Source organism: Anarrhichthys ocellatus, unplaced genomic scaffold (genome assembly GCF_004355925.1).
Source record: "Anarrhichthys ocellatus isolate YVR2014 unplaced genomic scaffold, GSC_Weel_1.0 scaffold42, whole genome shotgun sequence".
NCBI lineage: Eukaryota > Metazoa > Chordata > Actinopteri > Perciformes > Anarhichadidae > Anarrhichthys > Anarrhichthys ocellatus.
In genome coordinates, this window is record NW_022280072.1 from 2,606,683 (window position 1) to 2,622,872 (window position 16,190).

The following is a 16,190-nucleotide window of genomic DNA, read 5'->3' on the forward strand; positions in this document are numbered from 1 at the left end:
ATATATATATATATAGATATAGAAAATGAAATAAATACAATCGCATAATAAAGAACAATTCGACTTCCAAGAAAGGAGAAAAGAAAAAGAAACAACAACCACCACATTGCGCCCTCATCACTGTTTTCCTGTTTGTTTCACGTTTCAGGTAAAGTGGACATGGAGGCTCTGATGAAGACGTACCAAACACAGAGACGCTCTTTAGAGTCTTCACGGTTAGATTTCACCAAACTAAAGCGAACCCTGCGGTCCTTGTGGCAGGTATGGCCAGCTGTCCATAACTCCACGTTTAAATACTTCCTGGTTTCACTTGTCACTTGAATATTTCTTTATTCTCCACGACAGGAAACTCTTGCTCTTCCTGAGGATGCGGCCGTCGACGAGGCATCAAACTTCCTGTTGAGTGGAGGAGACTCTCTGAAGGCGCTGCGCCTGCACGAAGACATCCTCGCTGCCGTAGGGGCGACCTCGCCGGAGCTTTTAGAGGCCATACTCGACGGGACCTTCTCTGATGTTCTGCGCCACGTCGAGAGAGCTGCACTGATGCCGCCACCTGAGAGCAGCCCGCCACCTGAGAGCAGCCCACCACCGACGACCGTGAAACGCCACGCTGACGAACCCTCCGCCGTGCTCCCGAAGAGAGAACGCACATCCGCAGGGAGGCCGAGGGGGGAGACGCCGGCTTTTAAAGTCCTAAGACGAGCAGGTGAGGTGATAGAAATCGGAAATCCACATTCAGACTTCCAGGCCGACGCGCTCGGAGAGAAAGATTCCGGTGAGGAACGCAGAGGTGGAGTTCTGGGCCTCGATCTGAGCTGGTCCTCAGACACGGGCAGATGTGTGGACGCCTCCCCGATGCTTCTCGTGCAACACGGAACCGATCCGAAGTCAGACGGCGGTAAAACAACGGTGTTCATCGGCTCCCACTCTCACAGGATCCAGGCTTTAGACCTGACCGACGGGAGCCTCGTGTGGGAGCGAGTTCTCGGGGACAGAATCGAAGCTTCGGCCGCCGTGTCTCGCTGCGGGAGCCTCGTGGTTACAGGTCAGCTCTCCGAAAACACTGTGTGAAAAATATCTGACTTTGTGTTATTTTTCTTTGGGATTTATGGACCTTTTTTGGGGGTGGGCTGATTTTTCCAGGTTGCTACGACGGCTGTGTGTATTTCCTGTGCGCTGCGTCTGGAACGACGCGGTGGACTTTTGAGACGGGAGATGCTGTGAAGAGCTGTCCCGCTGTGGACCCCCTCACGGGTCTGGTGATAGTGGGCTCACACGATGGGCATGTCTACGCCCTGGACCCAAAGGTAGGACAATCAGGTAGATCATTTAAAAGTTATATAACCTAGTAAATGTAGATAAATAAAGGTTTGTGTTTCAGGTGGAGCAGTGTGTTTGGAGGCGTCACTGTGGGGGCGGAGCTGTGTTTTCCTCGCCATGCCTCCACCCGTCACTCAGACAGCTGTACGCCGCTTCACTGGGAGGTCATTTACTCTGTCTGAACCCTGTGAGTAAAATATCAAACTTACAGCTAACTGCTCTGTTCACTGAAGGCAGTTTTGAGACTTTATTTTTTGTCTCCCAGGAGAGCGGAGAGGTCCTGTGGTCGTACCGTCAGGACGTCCCGTTCTTCTCCTCGCCAAACGCCTCCTCCGGTCTCGTGGCGATCGGATCGGTGGATGGAAACATCTGCTGCTTCAGCAGCACAGGGACACTGGTGAGACTGCTGTGTTTCTCCAATATGTGACCACGGTCTGAAATCTTAAAGGGACAGCTCACCCCAAAATTAAAAATACATATTTACAAACAGAGAGTCATCTAGTCCCACTATAGTGGAGAAAAGACAGACATCTCTAGGGGCAATATCTCCAACACTCTGGATTAGATTCATAAATAGCACTACAGTTAAGAGGAAAAATATAAACTTTAGATTTTAGGGTGAACTGTCCCTTTAATGATTGCAAATTGAGCAAAAAATGTCATTTTTTCCTGCAGGTTTGGCAGTTTTTAACAAAAGGCCCGGTCTTCTCCTCCCCGTGTGTGACACCAGACCAGCAGAGGGTTCTGTGTGGGTCACATGACGGCCGCCTGTACTGTTTGAGCCGCGTCGACGGCTCTCTGGTTTGGACCTTCCAGACCACGGGGAAGGTGTACTCCAGTCCGTGCGTGTTCGACGGCTCCGTCGTGGGCAGGAGGGGGACTCTGGTGGCTCTGGCCTCCACAGACGGCACAGTGTGGATCCTTGACGGACACGACGGACGGACGCTGGCCTCGTTCCGTCTCCCAGGGGAGCTGTTCTCGTCCCCGGTGGTGCATGAACGCTCCCTCGTAGTCGGGTGCCGCAACGACTACGTGTATTGTTTAAATCTGACCGTCAAAGAAGAAACATAAGACGTATTTCTGCACAGTTTTTTTAAATAATAAACACTTATATCCGTGTGCTTTGGGAAATGAATGAGTCCTTCAGTTCAGACATCAGTATTTAATTTACATTATTCATAACATTTTCTGTCCCTTTTAAGAATTGGGACAAAAAAAAAAAAAAAAGTGTAAATAATACCAAACATTTTTCTCGTTACACATAACACTGCGTACACGACACTATTGTGCACGAGCAACGTTAGAAAAACAAAAATGACAAAGTGACTCTTTGTGAAGCTCCGGTGACGCCTTCTGACTTCAGACATACATACAGATCATTAAGTGAGTGGAAGGGAAGGAGAATGCTGGAGGTTTTTATTTCCTCTTCTTCTGTCACAGAGCAAATGCTTACGTAAGATCATATCACGTTTACGAGGAAGTGATGGCCTACAAAGGAGTGTGTTACGGGGAGGACGAGCTATGAGAGTTGTATGTTACAGCAGGCGAGGGAAGAACGTCGTCGCACGGCTGTGAGGACGCGACGGTGTGCAGTTCACTGTGAATGCCCCGTAAAACACGTAGTCTTCAGTGCTGTGTTCACGTGCACCCACCGGGGTGGTTCATGACAGAACTTTTCAGGTGACTTTAAAAATGACGAAAAATTGTACAATAGCCTGTTTGACAGCTATCACAGTCGTCACGGACACAGTGAGGATTGTTACGCTTGAGTTTAGAGAATGAGTAAGAAAGAACATGACGAGGCTCAGAGGAGAGATACAGTATCGGTTCATCCATGGACGGATCATGAGACGACGGGGCCCTGGACACAGACATGTAAAAGACCCCCTCATATCTACAGGAGCAAGACACAGACTTTATATCTGTTAACTCTTTTTGCCCGTGGATGTTATTCCCTTTTTTTGTAGTCGATTTGAGTCTCTTTGTTGTTGTGTCTCTTTGTAGCTGTTTTGCATCTCTCGGTGTTGATTTTGAGTCTCTGTAGTTGTTTTGTGCCTCTTTGTGGTAGTTTTGTGTCATTTTGTAGTAGCTTTGTGTCTCTTTGTGGCTGTTTTGTGTTTCTTTGTAGTCAGTTCAAGTGTACTTGTTGCGTCTCTTTGTGGTCATTTTGAGTCCCTTTGTGGCTGTTTTGTCCCTTTTCATAGTTGTGCGTTTCTTTGTAGCTGGTTTGCATCTCTGTCGTTAAGTTTCTCTTTGTAGTCATTTTGAGTCTGTGTAGATGCTTTGTGTCTCTTTGTGGCTGCTTTGTCCCTTTGATAGTCTTTTGAGAGTCTCTGTGTTCTCTTTGAAGCTGTTTTTCCATTCTTTTACATTTTTGTGTCTATTTGTGGTTGTTTTATTTCTATTTGTAGTCAGTTTGAGTCTCCTTGTAGTTTTTGTGTCTCTTCGTGGTTGATTTGGTGTCTTTGTAGTTGTTTCATGTTTCTTTGTAGTTGTTTTGAGTCTCTTCCTGCTTGGTACGTGTCTCCATAATTGACGATTAGTAAGTGAAGACCAGGGGGGGCCCCCTGACACGTTGGGCCCCTGGGCCTGTGGTTCAGTAATCCATCCATGGTTTCAAACATAGAAAAATCCACTGCTTTACATAAATAATACCTGTAACACTTCCATCAGCAGATGCAGCAGGGTCACGATGAGTTCTTGTTACTGGTAGCCCTTAAAACACGATCAGTTACCCTCTGTTGATTAAACACCGTCGCATGTCAGAGCTTCACCTCGACTGAAGAACTGCTTCACCTGTTACTGTGTGGAGCGAGTGATTTATATACAACCATGGTGACACAGTTGGCTACAAAATAAAAAAACAAAGAATTGGGGTTGGCTATTGCAATGGCCAGCTGTGGTTCTGATTGGCTCTGATTGGCTGCCCCCCCCCTCCTCTTCCCAGACTGCGACATGTGGGACATTATTCTTTGTGTGTTTGTATACAGTATGTGCATGCGCGCAACAATTGTTTACATACATCTGTGCGATTGTGTTGGAATATTTGAATGTGAAGCGCACGTTAACATGATAATAGTACCAGCCAGTGTGTGTGGGGTCACGAGGACGACGATGGTGAAGATGATGGGGGGCTTTACTTGTTTCACAGTCAGGAGGGTTTTCATGGTGAGTGTGATGATGACTCTCCAGGTGCCTCAGAGTCCAGTGGGCAGTGTGCAGTCTCAACGCAGGCCGGTGTGCAGCCGAGGTGGGGGTGTTATTTGATGATCTGAGGACAGTCGCTCCAGGCTTTGGCCTTTCGCTTGGCCAGCGCCAGCCACGCCGGCTCCGTGGACACCTGCGGCGAGTCGCTGGAGGGGAAGCGCTTCGACACCTCCTTGACGGCAGGTGGCGACGGTGTGGAGTCTGCGATCTCGACTGACGACAACAACAAATCAAGCACAACAATTAGCTGCAAATCTATCAGTTGCACCTTTTTTAGGCTCATTTTATGAGAGAAGTTTAATGAAAGTGATTCAGCTGTAACATGTAACATTTATCTTGTCTTCAGCTCATCTTATGATCTTAAAAACATCAGAAAATTCCTAAAACTCACAAGGTGACGTCTCGCTTTGTCCGACCAAAACACCCAAACCCCAAAAGATTCACTGAAAAAAAATGTAAAACTAGAAAAATAATAAAATTCTCACATTTGAGAACCTTTGAACCATCAAACTAAAGAGTCACTGACGGATTTTCTGTCAATCAACAAAATGTTTAAATTGATTAAATGTTGGAGCTCTGTTCTAATATAAAATACATGCTAATGTATTCAATCAATAACTAATTAGTTTAAATATTCAACAGTTTCAACATCCTGGAAATATGGATTCAGCGCTAAACATAACCAGTAGAATCAATATTGATTAAGCTGACCATTTATTTGATCAATTAGTGTATAAAGTGTATTTTATTTGTATATTTTTATATACGATATAGTAAATAGTATATAAATCGTTTATTTTGTCTGGATAGAAACTAGGAAAAAAAAAAAAAGCTCGTCCTCATTTCAGAACTTTAGCAATTGTTTTGGGTCATTTCCACTTAATAAATGAAGAATATTTAAAGCAGATATTTTGCGTTATTAATGTTAGTCGTGCGGGTTCTTACCGGTGATGGAGCTGGGTAAAGTGTTGGCTTTTTTCAGATGTTCTCTGCGCTCGAATCGTCCCAGGAGGCTGTCGGGTCTCTTGGGCTCCTCTGGCGTCTGCGGTTTGGAGGACGGGCTGGTGCTCCCGCTCCCTCTGCTCTCCGTGGGGCTCAGCAGCGCCACCTGCAGGAGGAGGTTAACGCTCGTGTGAGAGGAAGAACACACGATAACGTGAACCTTAGTAAGTGAGTAAAGAGGCGCGTACACTGTCTCTCTCTCGGGAGTGTTTGTTGTCTCTGTGGCTCCGACGGTCGTCTCGGTTCTGCTGCTGGTCCCTGAAGCCCTTCTGCTTCTGCAGAGCCAGCGTGATCCACAAGGGCCCGGCCTCCTTCTCCTGGACCTTCGAACTGTCCAGCGAGTGCCTGCTCTGGAGTGATGGCTTTTCTGCAGGGCAATTTTTGACACATTACTATTGTTTCTACAAAAACAAGTTATTTGGTATTAAATAATGTTGCTGTAGCTACATATTTATCAGACAGTCCTTCTCGTCTAACTCTCGGTAAGAAAACTAATTGACACACTGCCCAAAACGTCAAACTATTCCTTTAAGGGCCCGTGTCCACATGGCGCCATTGTCTTTTTTCAATTGCGTGCAGCGTCTTTTTTTTCTGATCGCTCCCTATTTTCTTTGTGCGGTATCTCCGAGTGCTTCAAGTTAAAAAAGAAAAGCGCAGGTGACGTCACTGCAGTAAACGGAGGAGAAGTTTGTTTAAAAAGCATGTCTGTTTATCCTGAACTTTTCTATTTTTGGACAGACACTATCATCATGACAAAGACCAAAAAAAATGCCCATTTGTGGGAGCAAATATGTGGTGCGGACACTGAATGTTGCTGGTGAGCGTTGTGCTTTTATTAAACGTACGCCTCGAAACACGCCAAAGCAACACTGACCTTTCTTCATGAGCTCCGTCTTCCTGTCCGTCTTCTCTCTCCAGGGGATGTTAATGGAGGGGAAGAAGGATCTCTTCTCCTTCGGCTCCTCCTCCCCTTGGACCTGGCCTTGGCCGCTCCGGTGCAACTGAGCGACCGCCGACGGTTCCTCGCTTCTGCTCGCCTGCTCCTCGGCGGCCCCCGTCCTCTGGATCACGGCCTCGTTAGGGGGCCCGTGGACCACTTTGGGCAGCGGCGACGGTGGAGGCGTGGGGGCCGCTCCAGCAGGTTTCGGTGACGTGGTCGGTCTCCGGTAGATCGGAGGCTTGGAGAGCACCTTCTCGCCTTCACCGCGTGCGGCCGGGCTGGTGGATTTACCCGGTTTAGCCCGAGGGGCGGCAGGGGAGGCGGATGCGTGTAAGTACTTGCCCGCCGCGCCTTCTCTCTGAGGCGATGTGGGACTTGTGGATTTGTCGGAGAAGACGGAGGAAGTGTCGGAGTCCGGCTCGATGGGGGTGAGAGGCGAGGGGACGCCGTCGAAGCTGTCCCCGGCGCTGTATCGCTTCTTCCTTTTCTCAGTGGACTGTTCGCTGTGAAAGCGGAGCGAGAAGTTGGTCCTCCTCAGCTTTATGCCGAACGGCGAGGGCTTGTCCTCACCGTCCGGGCCTCGGTACTCTGCCTCCTCTTTACCTTCAGACGCCTCCGTCTCCGACTCCGAGGCCTCGGATTTGGCTCCAGGGCTGGGAACCAGGAAAGACGGGAGGTCTTTGGCGAACATGCACTCGTCTGAGCCTCTCTCTGCGATGCGGACGGTTTTACTCGTCCTGTTCTGAGGTTTGCTGGTTGGAGCTGGTGAGGTGGCGGCGGCGGGGCTGTCAGGCGGAGCAGCTTCCTCTCCTGCGTCCTTCTCGTCGGCGCCGAACACCTCGGAGTTCCTGTTTGAATCTCCAAACTTCTTCTTCGCAGGGGTGATGGAGAACTTGGCGCTGGCAGACATGGTCTTCCTGAGGTTCGCGTGGGAGAACGCCTGCGTGTCTTCGCCGCTGGGCTGGTTCTTGCTCGGTTCTGGGTCGTATTTCCCCTCCTCCACCCCCTTGAATATCTTCGACCTGATGCTCGCCCATTCGGCCAGGACGGACTGGTCCGTGGAGAGCGAGGACTCGTTGAGCGATTTGGTTTTGCCAGACTTGCGGTCCGGCGAAGTCTTGCTCTTGGTCGGCGGCGGCGTTCCCTGCGCCTTCCTGTCATCCCCCAAACCCAGCAGGGACATGCAGGCGGTGTCCTTGATCTGGTCCAGATTGACAGCCGTCCCGCAGAGCTGGGCGCCCGTCACTAAGATGGCGGTGTGGGGGACGTACGGAGACGTCGGCAGGTTGGGGGACTCCGGTCCTTCAGAGGAGGAGGCCTTGGCGCTCTCTCTTTGCTCGGACGCACTTCCGCTCTGGTGGCTGGACGCCGGCGTCACGGGCGTCAGGTGGACCTTCTGGAACAAAATCTGTTTTTCTCCGGAGGAGACTTTGAAAGAGAAAGGCCTCTGTCTCTCCTCCATCTCCCTCCAGCGCTGCTCCTCCTGCTCCTTCCTCGTCCTCTCCTCTGCGGTTTTCTTTTCTTCAATCTCCCGCAACCTCAGCTTCTGCGCCTCCTCCTCTTTCTTTCTTTCCTCTTCTTCCTCTCTTAGCTTCCTCTTCCTCTCGGCATCAAGCTCCCGCTGCCTCCTCGCTTCCTCCTCCTCCTCCTTTTGTTTCCTCCTTTGCTCTTCCAGTCGTCTCCTCTCCTCCTGCTCCCGCTCCTCCTGCATCCTCCTTTCCTCCTCCTCCCTCCGCCTCCTCCTTTCCTCTTCCTCTCTGATCCTTCTCTCCTCTTCCTCCCTCCTCCTCATCCTCTCCGCCTCCTCTCTGAGCCTTCGCTCTTCCTCCTCCTGCTGTTTACGACACCTCTCCTCCTCTAGCTCACGCAGCCTCAGCTCTTCCGCCGCTCTCCTCCTCCTCTCCTCCTCCTCTCGTTTGAGCCTCTGTTCCTCCAGCTCCCTCTTCCTCCTCGTCTCCTGTCTCTCCTCCTCGTGGAGTCTCTGTTTCTTGAAGCTTCCGAGGGACTCGACGGATGCTCTGCGCTGGCCGTCCGTCGAGACGCCTGCAGCCTCGAGGTCCTCTCGCAGCACGCCGGGAATCGAAACCTCTTGGAGGTCCTGAGAATGTGGAAAAATGATGAGCTCATGTTTTCAAAAAGGTAAGGCACGTCGCAAAAATAAACCGACAACACGCTGAGGCACATTTGAGGTGGCTCACCTGTGTGAAGCACCGGTGTTTCCGGGAAACCCTCTGGTTTTTCGGCTTGACAGACAGTTTATGCCTGGCAGCGGCGTTGTCTAAGCGAGGGGCCGACTGCGGGACGGAGTCCAGATTGATGGACTCGATGGTACCAGCGGGCGGAAGAACTTGTCTGGACCTCGGCGACCTCACTGGAGTGCTGTGTGGTCCGGCTTGTTGAGCGCCCTGAACCTGGATTATGTCACAATAACTTGTATTAAGAGGAGACGCTACAGGTGAATAGGGTAAACTAAATCAACTAACAGATATCACCATGAAAATTACAACATTACAAACATTTAATAAGAACATTTGAATAAGCTCATAAGTTGTTACCTTTGGCTCTGTTGTCTCTGGTTCAGCTTCTACCTGAACCAGAACCTTCAGGGGACTCTGGGGAACCTCTTCCTCATCTGAACTTCCCTCATCTCCCTCACTTTTCCTCAGAGAAGGAGGCCTCTGTCCAAACTTGATCCCTTGTGCTATCTGCCGCTGTGTGAACAAACAGAGAAACACGTTACGAATGCAGACGGAAGATAGAAATGTCCGGCAACCGAGTGCACACCGCCGCGAGGCCCACCTGCAGATCCCTCACTTTATCCGAGACGTTTTCCTGGGACATGGTGTGATCCGGCCCGGGCTCGGCCGCCGGCTCCTCTGGGATGAAGATGCTGTCGTGCGAGAGGGCTCGAGAACCGATGGGATTCAACTCCCTGCAGAGGGAATGAGAGCGTCTTCAGTGCTGCAGGCAGCGCATCACTCATTCATTCATTTATCCGTGAATCATTTCACACAAAGAAAATTAATGACCTCTGTTTACACACCAGCTTTTTCAGCACATCAATTAAACGGCTGAACTGGTGTCGGGGCCTTTTAGCAGAGCCTCACCCTGTTTCTCTACAGATTGTGCAACCACAACGTGCAGCGGTCACATAAACACTTTCACTTTTCTGCAAGCGAAAGAAATCTGATGAGAAGTTTAAAAATGTGTCTGGGTGAAGGCTGTACGAAGGTCACAAACTTCCTGTGTCTTATTATTATTATCATTATTATTAACACATGTGGTTGCAGATTTTATCAGCAAAAATATGACAAAAACAACAAGCTCAAGTTCATTAACTCAAGACAAATATGTGTAAGAAAGGAAGCTTTATCCGTGTAAATACCTCAGATGTTGATTGGACTCCTCATCATCAGATACAACTCCATTGCACACTTCCCCAGTAGAAAAACTGGCCTTAAGCTCTGCTCCATCAAGGCCCCCCTTCGCCTCCCTCTTCTTCTTCCTCCCAAAGAGTCGTCTGAAGGGCTGGAATTTGTCGTGTCGCCTTCTCTCTGCTGGCAAAAAAGAGAATGGATGACAACCGCAGCCACCCAACATCAGATCATCAATCTTTATATCTCCCTCGTGGAGAGATAACAGGCAGGACGGTGCCTCTGGGCATGTTATTCTACAGTGTGCGTGTGTGTGTATGTAGATAGTGAAATGTAAATGAAAACAAATGTAAACAGCAGATGGAATGAGAAGAAAACCTCGGCTCTTTGGTTCATACGTATTCACATTTTAAAGGAGGTGGGAGAGATAAACAGCACACAGGGAAAAAAGAGGGAGCACCCACAGCCTGAAGTAGCTTCAGAGAAATCCATGAAAGCAGTTTGAACGACATCCTGAGAGGCTGACGTCACACGAGTGACTCACATCATACATTTGACCCGCTATATTCCAACAGATAACAACCCTCCAAGATGCACACGTGTTATCTGCTGCAAAGCTAAAGGGAATAAACTTTGATTTTTACTCATATCACTTCTCTATATCAGTCTATTAAAGGCAAAATGCCAAAAAAATAACCTTGAAAGAAACATTAAAAGACACGTGTAATAAGCAGGAAGAGACTCTAAATCACCACAAAGACACTAAAACTACAAACAGATGCAAAGAGACACACAAAGACTCACAACTTTGAAAACTTAGTAAAACAACCACGAAGAGACACAAAGCAACTACAAAGAGATTAAAAAGTATAAAAGAGACACACAAGGAAACTACAAAGAGACTCAAAATGACGACAGAAAGGCACAAAACAACAACAAAAAGAGGCTAAACAACTCTAAAGTCAGCTTGTCTTCTCTTATGTAGGAGGGGTGGTGAGGCCTTTTGCATGTCTCAGTCTCAGGGACTCGCTGTCTCACAATCTGTCCATGGCTGACCTACATAATAAAACAGAGCAGCTGTAATAAACCCTGTTAGTTTATGAGGAAGTCATGAATCACAGTTATGAAACCAACTTTTGGACTTTTAGTTGATTGGACTTTATTTCCTCATCATCTTTAAAGCCAGAAAGTCTCGAGCTAAACTTTCCCACAAACGTTGACACGACGTTTTGTTTTTGTGTACTTGTGGAGGTCCACTGGATGAACGAAGTGGGTGAGGTTACAGAGCTACGCAGCTACTCTACACCGCTGTGCAGACAGGCGTTCTCAGGGATCTGTGGGTATCCCTTTCACAGCTATAAGTAGCAACTGGTGTGGGATTTCACTTCGCATGCTGCTCACTGTACCAGAGGCATCATGGGAAATGATACAGTGAACTAATTTCCCCACGTACAGTAGATCCCCGACTCTGAAGTGTGTCTTGCGTGGGTGGGAGAGTTTAAGTGCCGTGTATGTATAAATATACTGACGAAGATATTAATATATTGAGAATGTGGGAAGTATGCTATAATTATGAACAACAATGAAAAGACACAGCATGACTACAAAGACACACAAAGCAACAATGAAAAGAGGCAAAACAACCACGGACAAAAAATAATTACAGAGAGACAAAGAAATGACACAAAACAACTACAAAGATTCAGAAAATGACCACAAAGACACAAAACCACAGAGAGATTTATAATAACTTCAAAGAGACTCAAAACAAAAACAAAGAGGCTAAACTATGAAGACTGCGTGCTGAATGGTTCATTAGAAGAGGGCTGTTTTGTTTTTTTACTGAAATTGCAGCTGGGATGTGATTCACGATATTTGAGGCAATGATGATTCATAATTAGATGAAAACTACGTTATAATTATTATGGTGTGATCTTTTGCGAGGATGTTTTCTTAAATCTGTAGAATACGATTTGTAGGCCCGGCATCAATCTTGTCATCTAACCTTTAGCATGAAAACGAATAAATGTATTTCACAAAATGTCAAACGCTTTATTTAAGAACTGCTCATGTGGTTGAAGCACATTTGCTTTGTGGTTATAAGCAACGATGTCTCACAGAAATACGTGAAATGCCCACGACCTCGTTACACGTTAAGAGGCGGCGACATGTAATGTGTTAAAAATACGGCCCGACACAATTTATGTTTGGGCAACAAAGCTACATAGTTGGGTTTAGGAAAGAAGAGATCATGTTTTGGTTAAAATGACTGACTACCTAATTTAAAAAAGTCTACTTTTGATTTTGTAATGTAACTTACTGTGTATGCCAAGTCATTTAAAAAGTAAACTATTGGGTAACGTTACATCAATAATGCAGCCTACGTTATTTAAAGTTAACGTTGACTTTTTGGTTACGTAATTACGTAATCATTTAAAAAAGTAAACTTTTTACGCAACTATGTAATTTTAAAAAGTCAATGTTGACTTTTGGTTTCAGACACTAACACTGGTCTCCTAGGTGAAAGTCCTGCGTTTGATGTTGGATAATCCTACAATTCAAGATGAAATGAAATAGTTCAAAGATAGAAATGATGAGGTGTTTTAAATCTTTGCCTTGTGTTGTTTTCTCTTGTGGTCGTTACTTCTTCATAATTATCAATTCACATTTAGGACCTTGATGTTTACATCAGGACGGAGTTTTTAGCTTTAAATGTGTCAGTTTTATGTTTTGGGTTTGGAAGGACTTAAGAGAAATGTGAGATTATGGTCTTTATTTATTTAACTCTCTATCAATAGAAGTAGAAATATATATATATTTTTTTTTATTCTGTGTCTGTGCAGGTTTGAGACTTTGTGTTTCTCTGTGCATGGTTTTACTTATTATCACAGTGTAATTAAAGACAATGTGTAGTGTTGATGCTGATGACATTAATACTGCTTCTTTCTCTGTCTAAGTGCAGTGATATTACGATGTGACACTGATGTTCTGTTCTCCTGCAGAAAGCTCTTCCGGCGTTTCTACTCTGGTACGAAGCCCATAATGCACCGCCGTGGGCACGCTCACACACTCATGCGTGAAACCAGAAAGGGCACTTCTTTTTTCCCCTCTGCAGCACAGACGACTCAGCAGAGCAGCTCCCGGATTTATAACGCCGAGGTTAACTCTTGCTTTTCTGTGCGCTTGTGATGCAAACGTGGTTTTGAACCACCGCTTCCTCTCAACTCAAGACTCCTGATGCTTGATTATTCTAGACATCTGAATCTGGGAATATCTCCCATCTGGGGAGGGAAAACTAACCAGCTGGCAGCAGAAGAAACACTGCTTGTGACTACTACTTATTCCACAAACCAAAGATCAAATGCAAACAATGCAGCAGCTCACTGTGATAGCAATACAAGCAATAAACTCGAAGAACGTCCCATGATTTAGGACTACATGCACATTATCTGGACTAACTTGGAGCTCTGCCAGAGACTAAATCTGGGTTCAACAGTAAGGGTTGCCAGGTTGCCATAAACCATTTTTAAGAAATTGGCAACCAATTCTTGGCCATCCACGGCCACAGCATAAAGAGTGAAAACAGCTGGTCTGGCTGTCCAAAGGTAACTAAATCTGCCTAATTAAGACTCACCAATTCTAACTTTCATTATTAGATTAACGTTATATTTCTTTTCTTTACACTTCTGATAAACCTGACGAACAAATTCTAGTAAAGAGATGAAAGAAGTCAGAACCACAGCACACCAACCCGTCACCACGCCATGCAGCTCTTAAAGAGACAGCGCTTTGATACGCTGTCTCTTTAAGACGTTTGTTGTCGTTCCTCTTTACCTGGGCCTTTGGATTCGGTTACCTCTAAAAGCACGTCGTGCTTAGTTTCCGTGGCGTCCGTGGCCATGGTCACTGCACACCTCGGCTGTGGTGAGAGAAGAAGGAAGTGAGCACGAGGATGCTGTTATCACCTGTTTACTGCGAGGGGGGGTAAAAAGAGCGAGAGTGAGCGCTCGATGGAGGGCAAAGAGAGGAGAGACACTCGAGAGGGATCAGGAAAGAGGCTCAGGATTTACAGAGCAGAGCTTCATGTCTTGTTTTATTTGATTTTATTTGCTCTCCATCCCTCGTAGCGGTATCATCATAAAGCTCGGCTCTCTTAGCTCTTGCAGAATGGCTCTTGGTGATTGGCTCGTCGTTTTAAAAGCACGAGTCTTCCGAGGCCACTCTGTTGTGCTTTATTGATGTAAAATTACAAATATAAAAAAGACTTTGAGTCTTATAGACTTCTATTTTTACAGCCAACGTCACCAACGATATATTTGTGCATGTTGTCAACAGAAGTGGCGTTTTACCCGAGCCATCCAGAGGACTTGGCAAGCTTTTAAACGTTGAATTAAAACTGTTACCAGCATGAGAACGGCTGGTTGTTAAATGTTCGGACTACAGGATTCAGACCGGATCACGACCGCTTCAGAGCAAAAGGTGTTTCACTTTAACGAGTGGCTGTGTAAACTGGTGGCTTTTAGCTCCTAGTGACTCAATGGTTCGTGTAGACAATAAACAAAGATGAATCTGTATTTAAAATAGATTTACAGGCTTTTTACCACGACAACTACATGATCTGTTGGTGCTGCTGACACTACGAGCAACCACGATGCATTGGGCTGAGAGTCACCAGTTCACTTTGTCTGTAAGCTGTTAAACGTGTTGACGACCACTGGACTGTTTGTAGCTCCTGTCAAAGCTGGATGAAGTGAAACCTCTGAGTCTCTTCATGGTGTCTGACGTTCTGCTCATGAACTCAGAGAGCAGAGTTGATCATCTAGTGACTTGTAGCTCATAATGTCTCTCTGGTGTAACGTTACACGCTGGGTTTCTCCTCCTAATACATGTTTATATCTGGACACTTGCTAACGTATTCTACTCTCTAACAGCACTCAGACCTGTAAAGTCACCTTGTTTAGGTTGCGTTCTCCATCTTTGTTGGTTAATGTTCTTACACAGCTTGACAAGCTTTTGCACTCCGCCGTACTTCCGTTGCCAAACTTACGTACGACATCGTTGTTTACAAACTGTGACTGCCCCTATAGCACCTGAGTCCAACATACGTCTGTGTCTCATTCTAAGAGATCCACAGCAGAAGTAATCACAAGAAAGCAACCTCACCGGAACCAACAAACCACAGGACCTGCCTGCTGAACCCGACCAGAGGTTTTCTGATGCACAGCGGCTGAATGTGTGTGTTGTGTGAAACCACAAGCAAACCCAGAGTGCATGAGACAGTACTGAGAGAGAGAGAGAGCCATGCTGTCTCCAGTGGGATCAGCATGCCGTGGGCTTCCTTCCTCGCTGGACAGACTCTCTCAGAAATGTCTCGTCCCTGAAAGAAAGGCTCTTTGTCCTGCCAGTGTCGAACAAGGAGCGAACAAGCATGTTTGTCAGTCGGGGTGTGTGAACACAAGACAGTATCTCTATGTGTGAAGAGAGAGATACTGTGGATTCTTCTCTTGTTTGTCTGTTTATTTACATGTGGCTTGGCTGCAAGTTTCCAATGTTGTCTAAGAAACAAGTGTGTGACCTGTTTTATTTGTGTTGTGTTGTTGGTGTGTGTTGGCAGCCTTATTGCTGCAGAAAAAGAGCAGCCAGAGATGGGATGAGAGAAGCACGAGGAGCGGCCATGTGCTCTACAGAAGCAGAGAGAGATGCCTTTGACGAGAGGATACAGCTGCATACACGGCGTGGCGGGCGGCGCCATACGACACTACGTCTCTCGAAAACGACCCCTGGCGGCTCCACGCCGGCCGACCGGCGACGTCAGCTACCTAAAGTCCAAAGGCATGAAGGCCTTTTCGTGTTGCAGCGGCCGAGTGCAACATAACCTCACAGCACAAGCAGCTTGCTGACAAAGCAGACAGACGAACGCGGCGGGGGGGGTGACGGTTTACCTATTTCAGCTGCACAGCTCGAGACGGCTGCGCACCACTGCAGTAAAACCTTAGGGAACATCGATCTGCCCCTTTTCTTTTTTCTTTTTGCACAAAGCTCGTTTTTTTACCCAGACGAGCGTCGCTGGCTTTGGGAGGAAACGGTGAAATGAAGACAGAACAGAGACAAAAAGAAAACAGCAGGTTTTGGGTTTGTTAGGTCTGTTGGTGCACAGTAGGAAACATGACATAGAGGGGTGACATGGGATGGATGAGGAAGCATTTCTAAACAGGAGAACATACAGGATGCAGGAATCTACATTGTACTCATCATGTTAGGGTCCAGAGCAGGCGGCAACATCTGGTTCTGAAAAGTGAGGTCAAAGCTTCATGTCTTAAAGCTGCATTCTCTCTAGTGTCCACCAG

General features: G+C 47.0%; 2 protein-coding genes across 3 annotated transcripts in view; one reads left to right on the top strand and one right to left on the bottom strand.

Moving 5' to 3' along the window:
• aasdh (aminoadipate-semialdehyde dehydrogenase) overlaps positions 1-3,346 on the top strand; it is a 15,729-nt gene extending 12,383 nt beyond the window's left edge. The window contains exons 5-10 of the mRNA XM_031868256.1: positions 76-261; positions 346-1,045; positions 1,144-1,307; positions 1,382-1,507; positions 1,586-1,717; positions 1,996-3,346. Of these exons, the coding sequence (XP_031724116.1) occupies positions 76-261; positions 346-1,045; positions 1,144-1,307; positions 1,382-1,507; positions 1,586-1,717; positions 1,996-2,391 (1,704 nt within the window). The 3' untranslated portion in view covers positions 2,392-3,346. The remainder of the gene's footprint in view (positions 1-75; positions 262-345; positions 1,046-1,143; positions 1,308-1,381; positions 1,508-1,585; positions 1,718-1,995) is intronic.
• A 72-nt stretch (positions 3,347-3,418) lies between these two features.
• The window catches only part of cracd (capping protein inhibiting regulator of actin dynamics), a 19,898-nt gene continuing 7,126 nt past the window's right edge, over positions 3,419-16,190 (bottom strand). Inside the window, exons 2-10 of one of the 2 annotated variants that reach the window (XM_031868464.1) lie at positions 15,786-15,913; positions 9,855-10,023; positions 9,269-9,401; positions 9,025-9,180; positions 8,668-8,880; positions 6,404-8,567; positions 5,718-5,896; positions 5,473-5,635; positions 3,419-4,740 (exon numbers count right to left, since the gene is read on the bottom strand). In XM_031868464.1, the coding sequence (XP_031724324.1) occupies positions 4,580-4,740; positions 5,473-5,635; positions 5,718-5,896; positions 6,404-8,567; positions 8,668-8,880; positions 9,025-9,180; positions 9,269-9,401; positions 9,855-10,023; positions 15,786-15,846 (3,399 nt within the window). In that variant the 5' untranslated portion in view covers positions 15,847-15,913 and the 3' untranslated portion in view covers positions 3,419-4,579. Of the gene's footprint in view, positions 4,741-5,472; positions 5,636-5,717; positions 5,897-6,403; positions 8,568-8,667; positions 8,881-9,024; positions 9,181-9,268; positions 9,402-9,854; positions 10,024-15,785; positions 16,176-16,190 lie in introns of those variants that run through there. The other variant, XM_031868463.1, reaches the window with a different exon arrangement.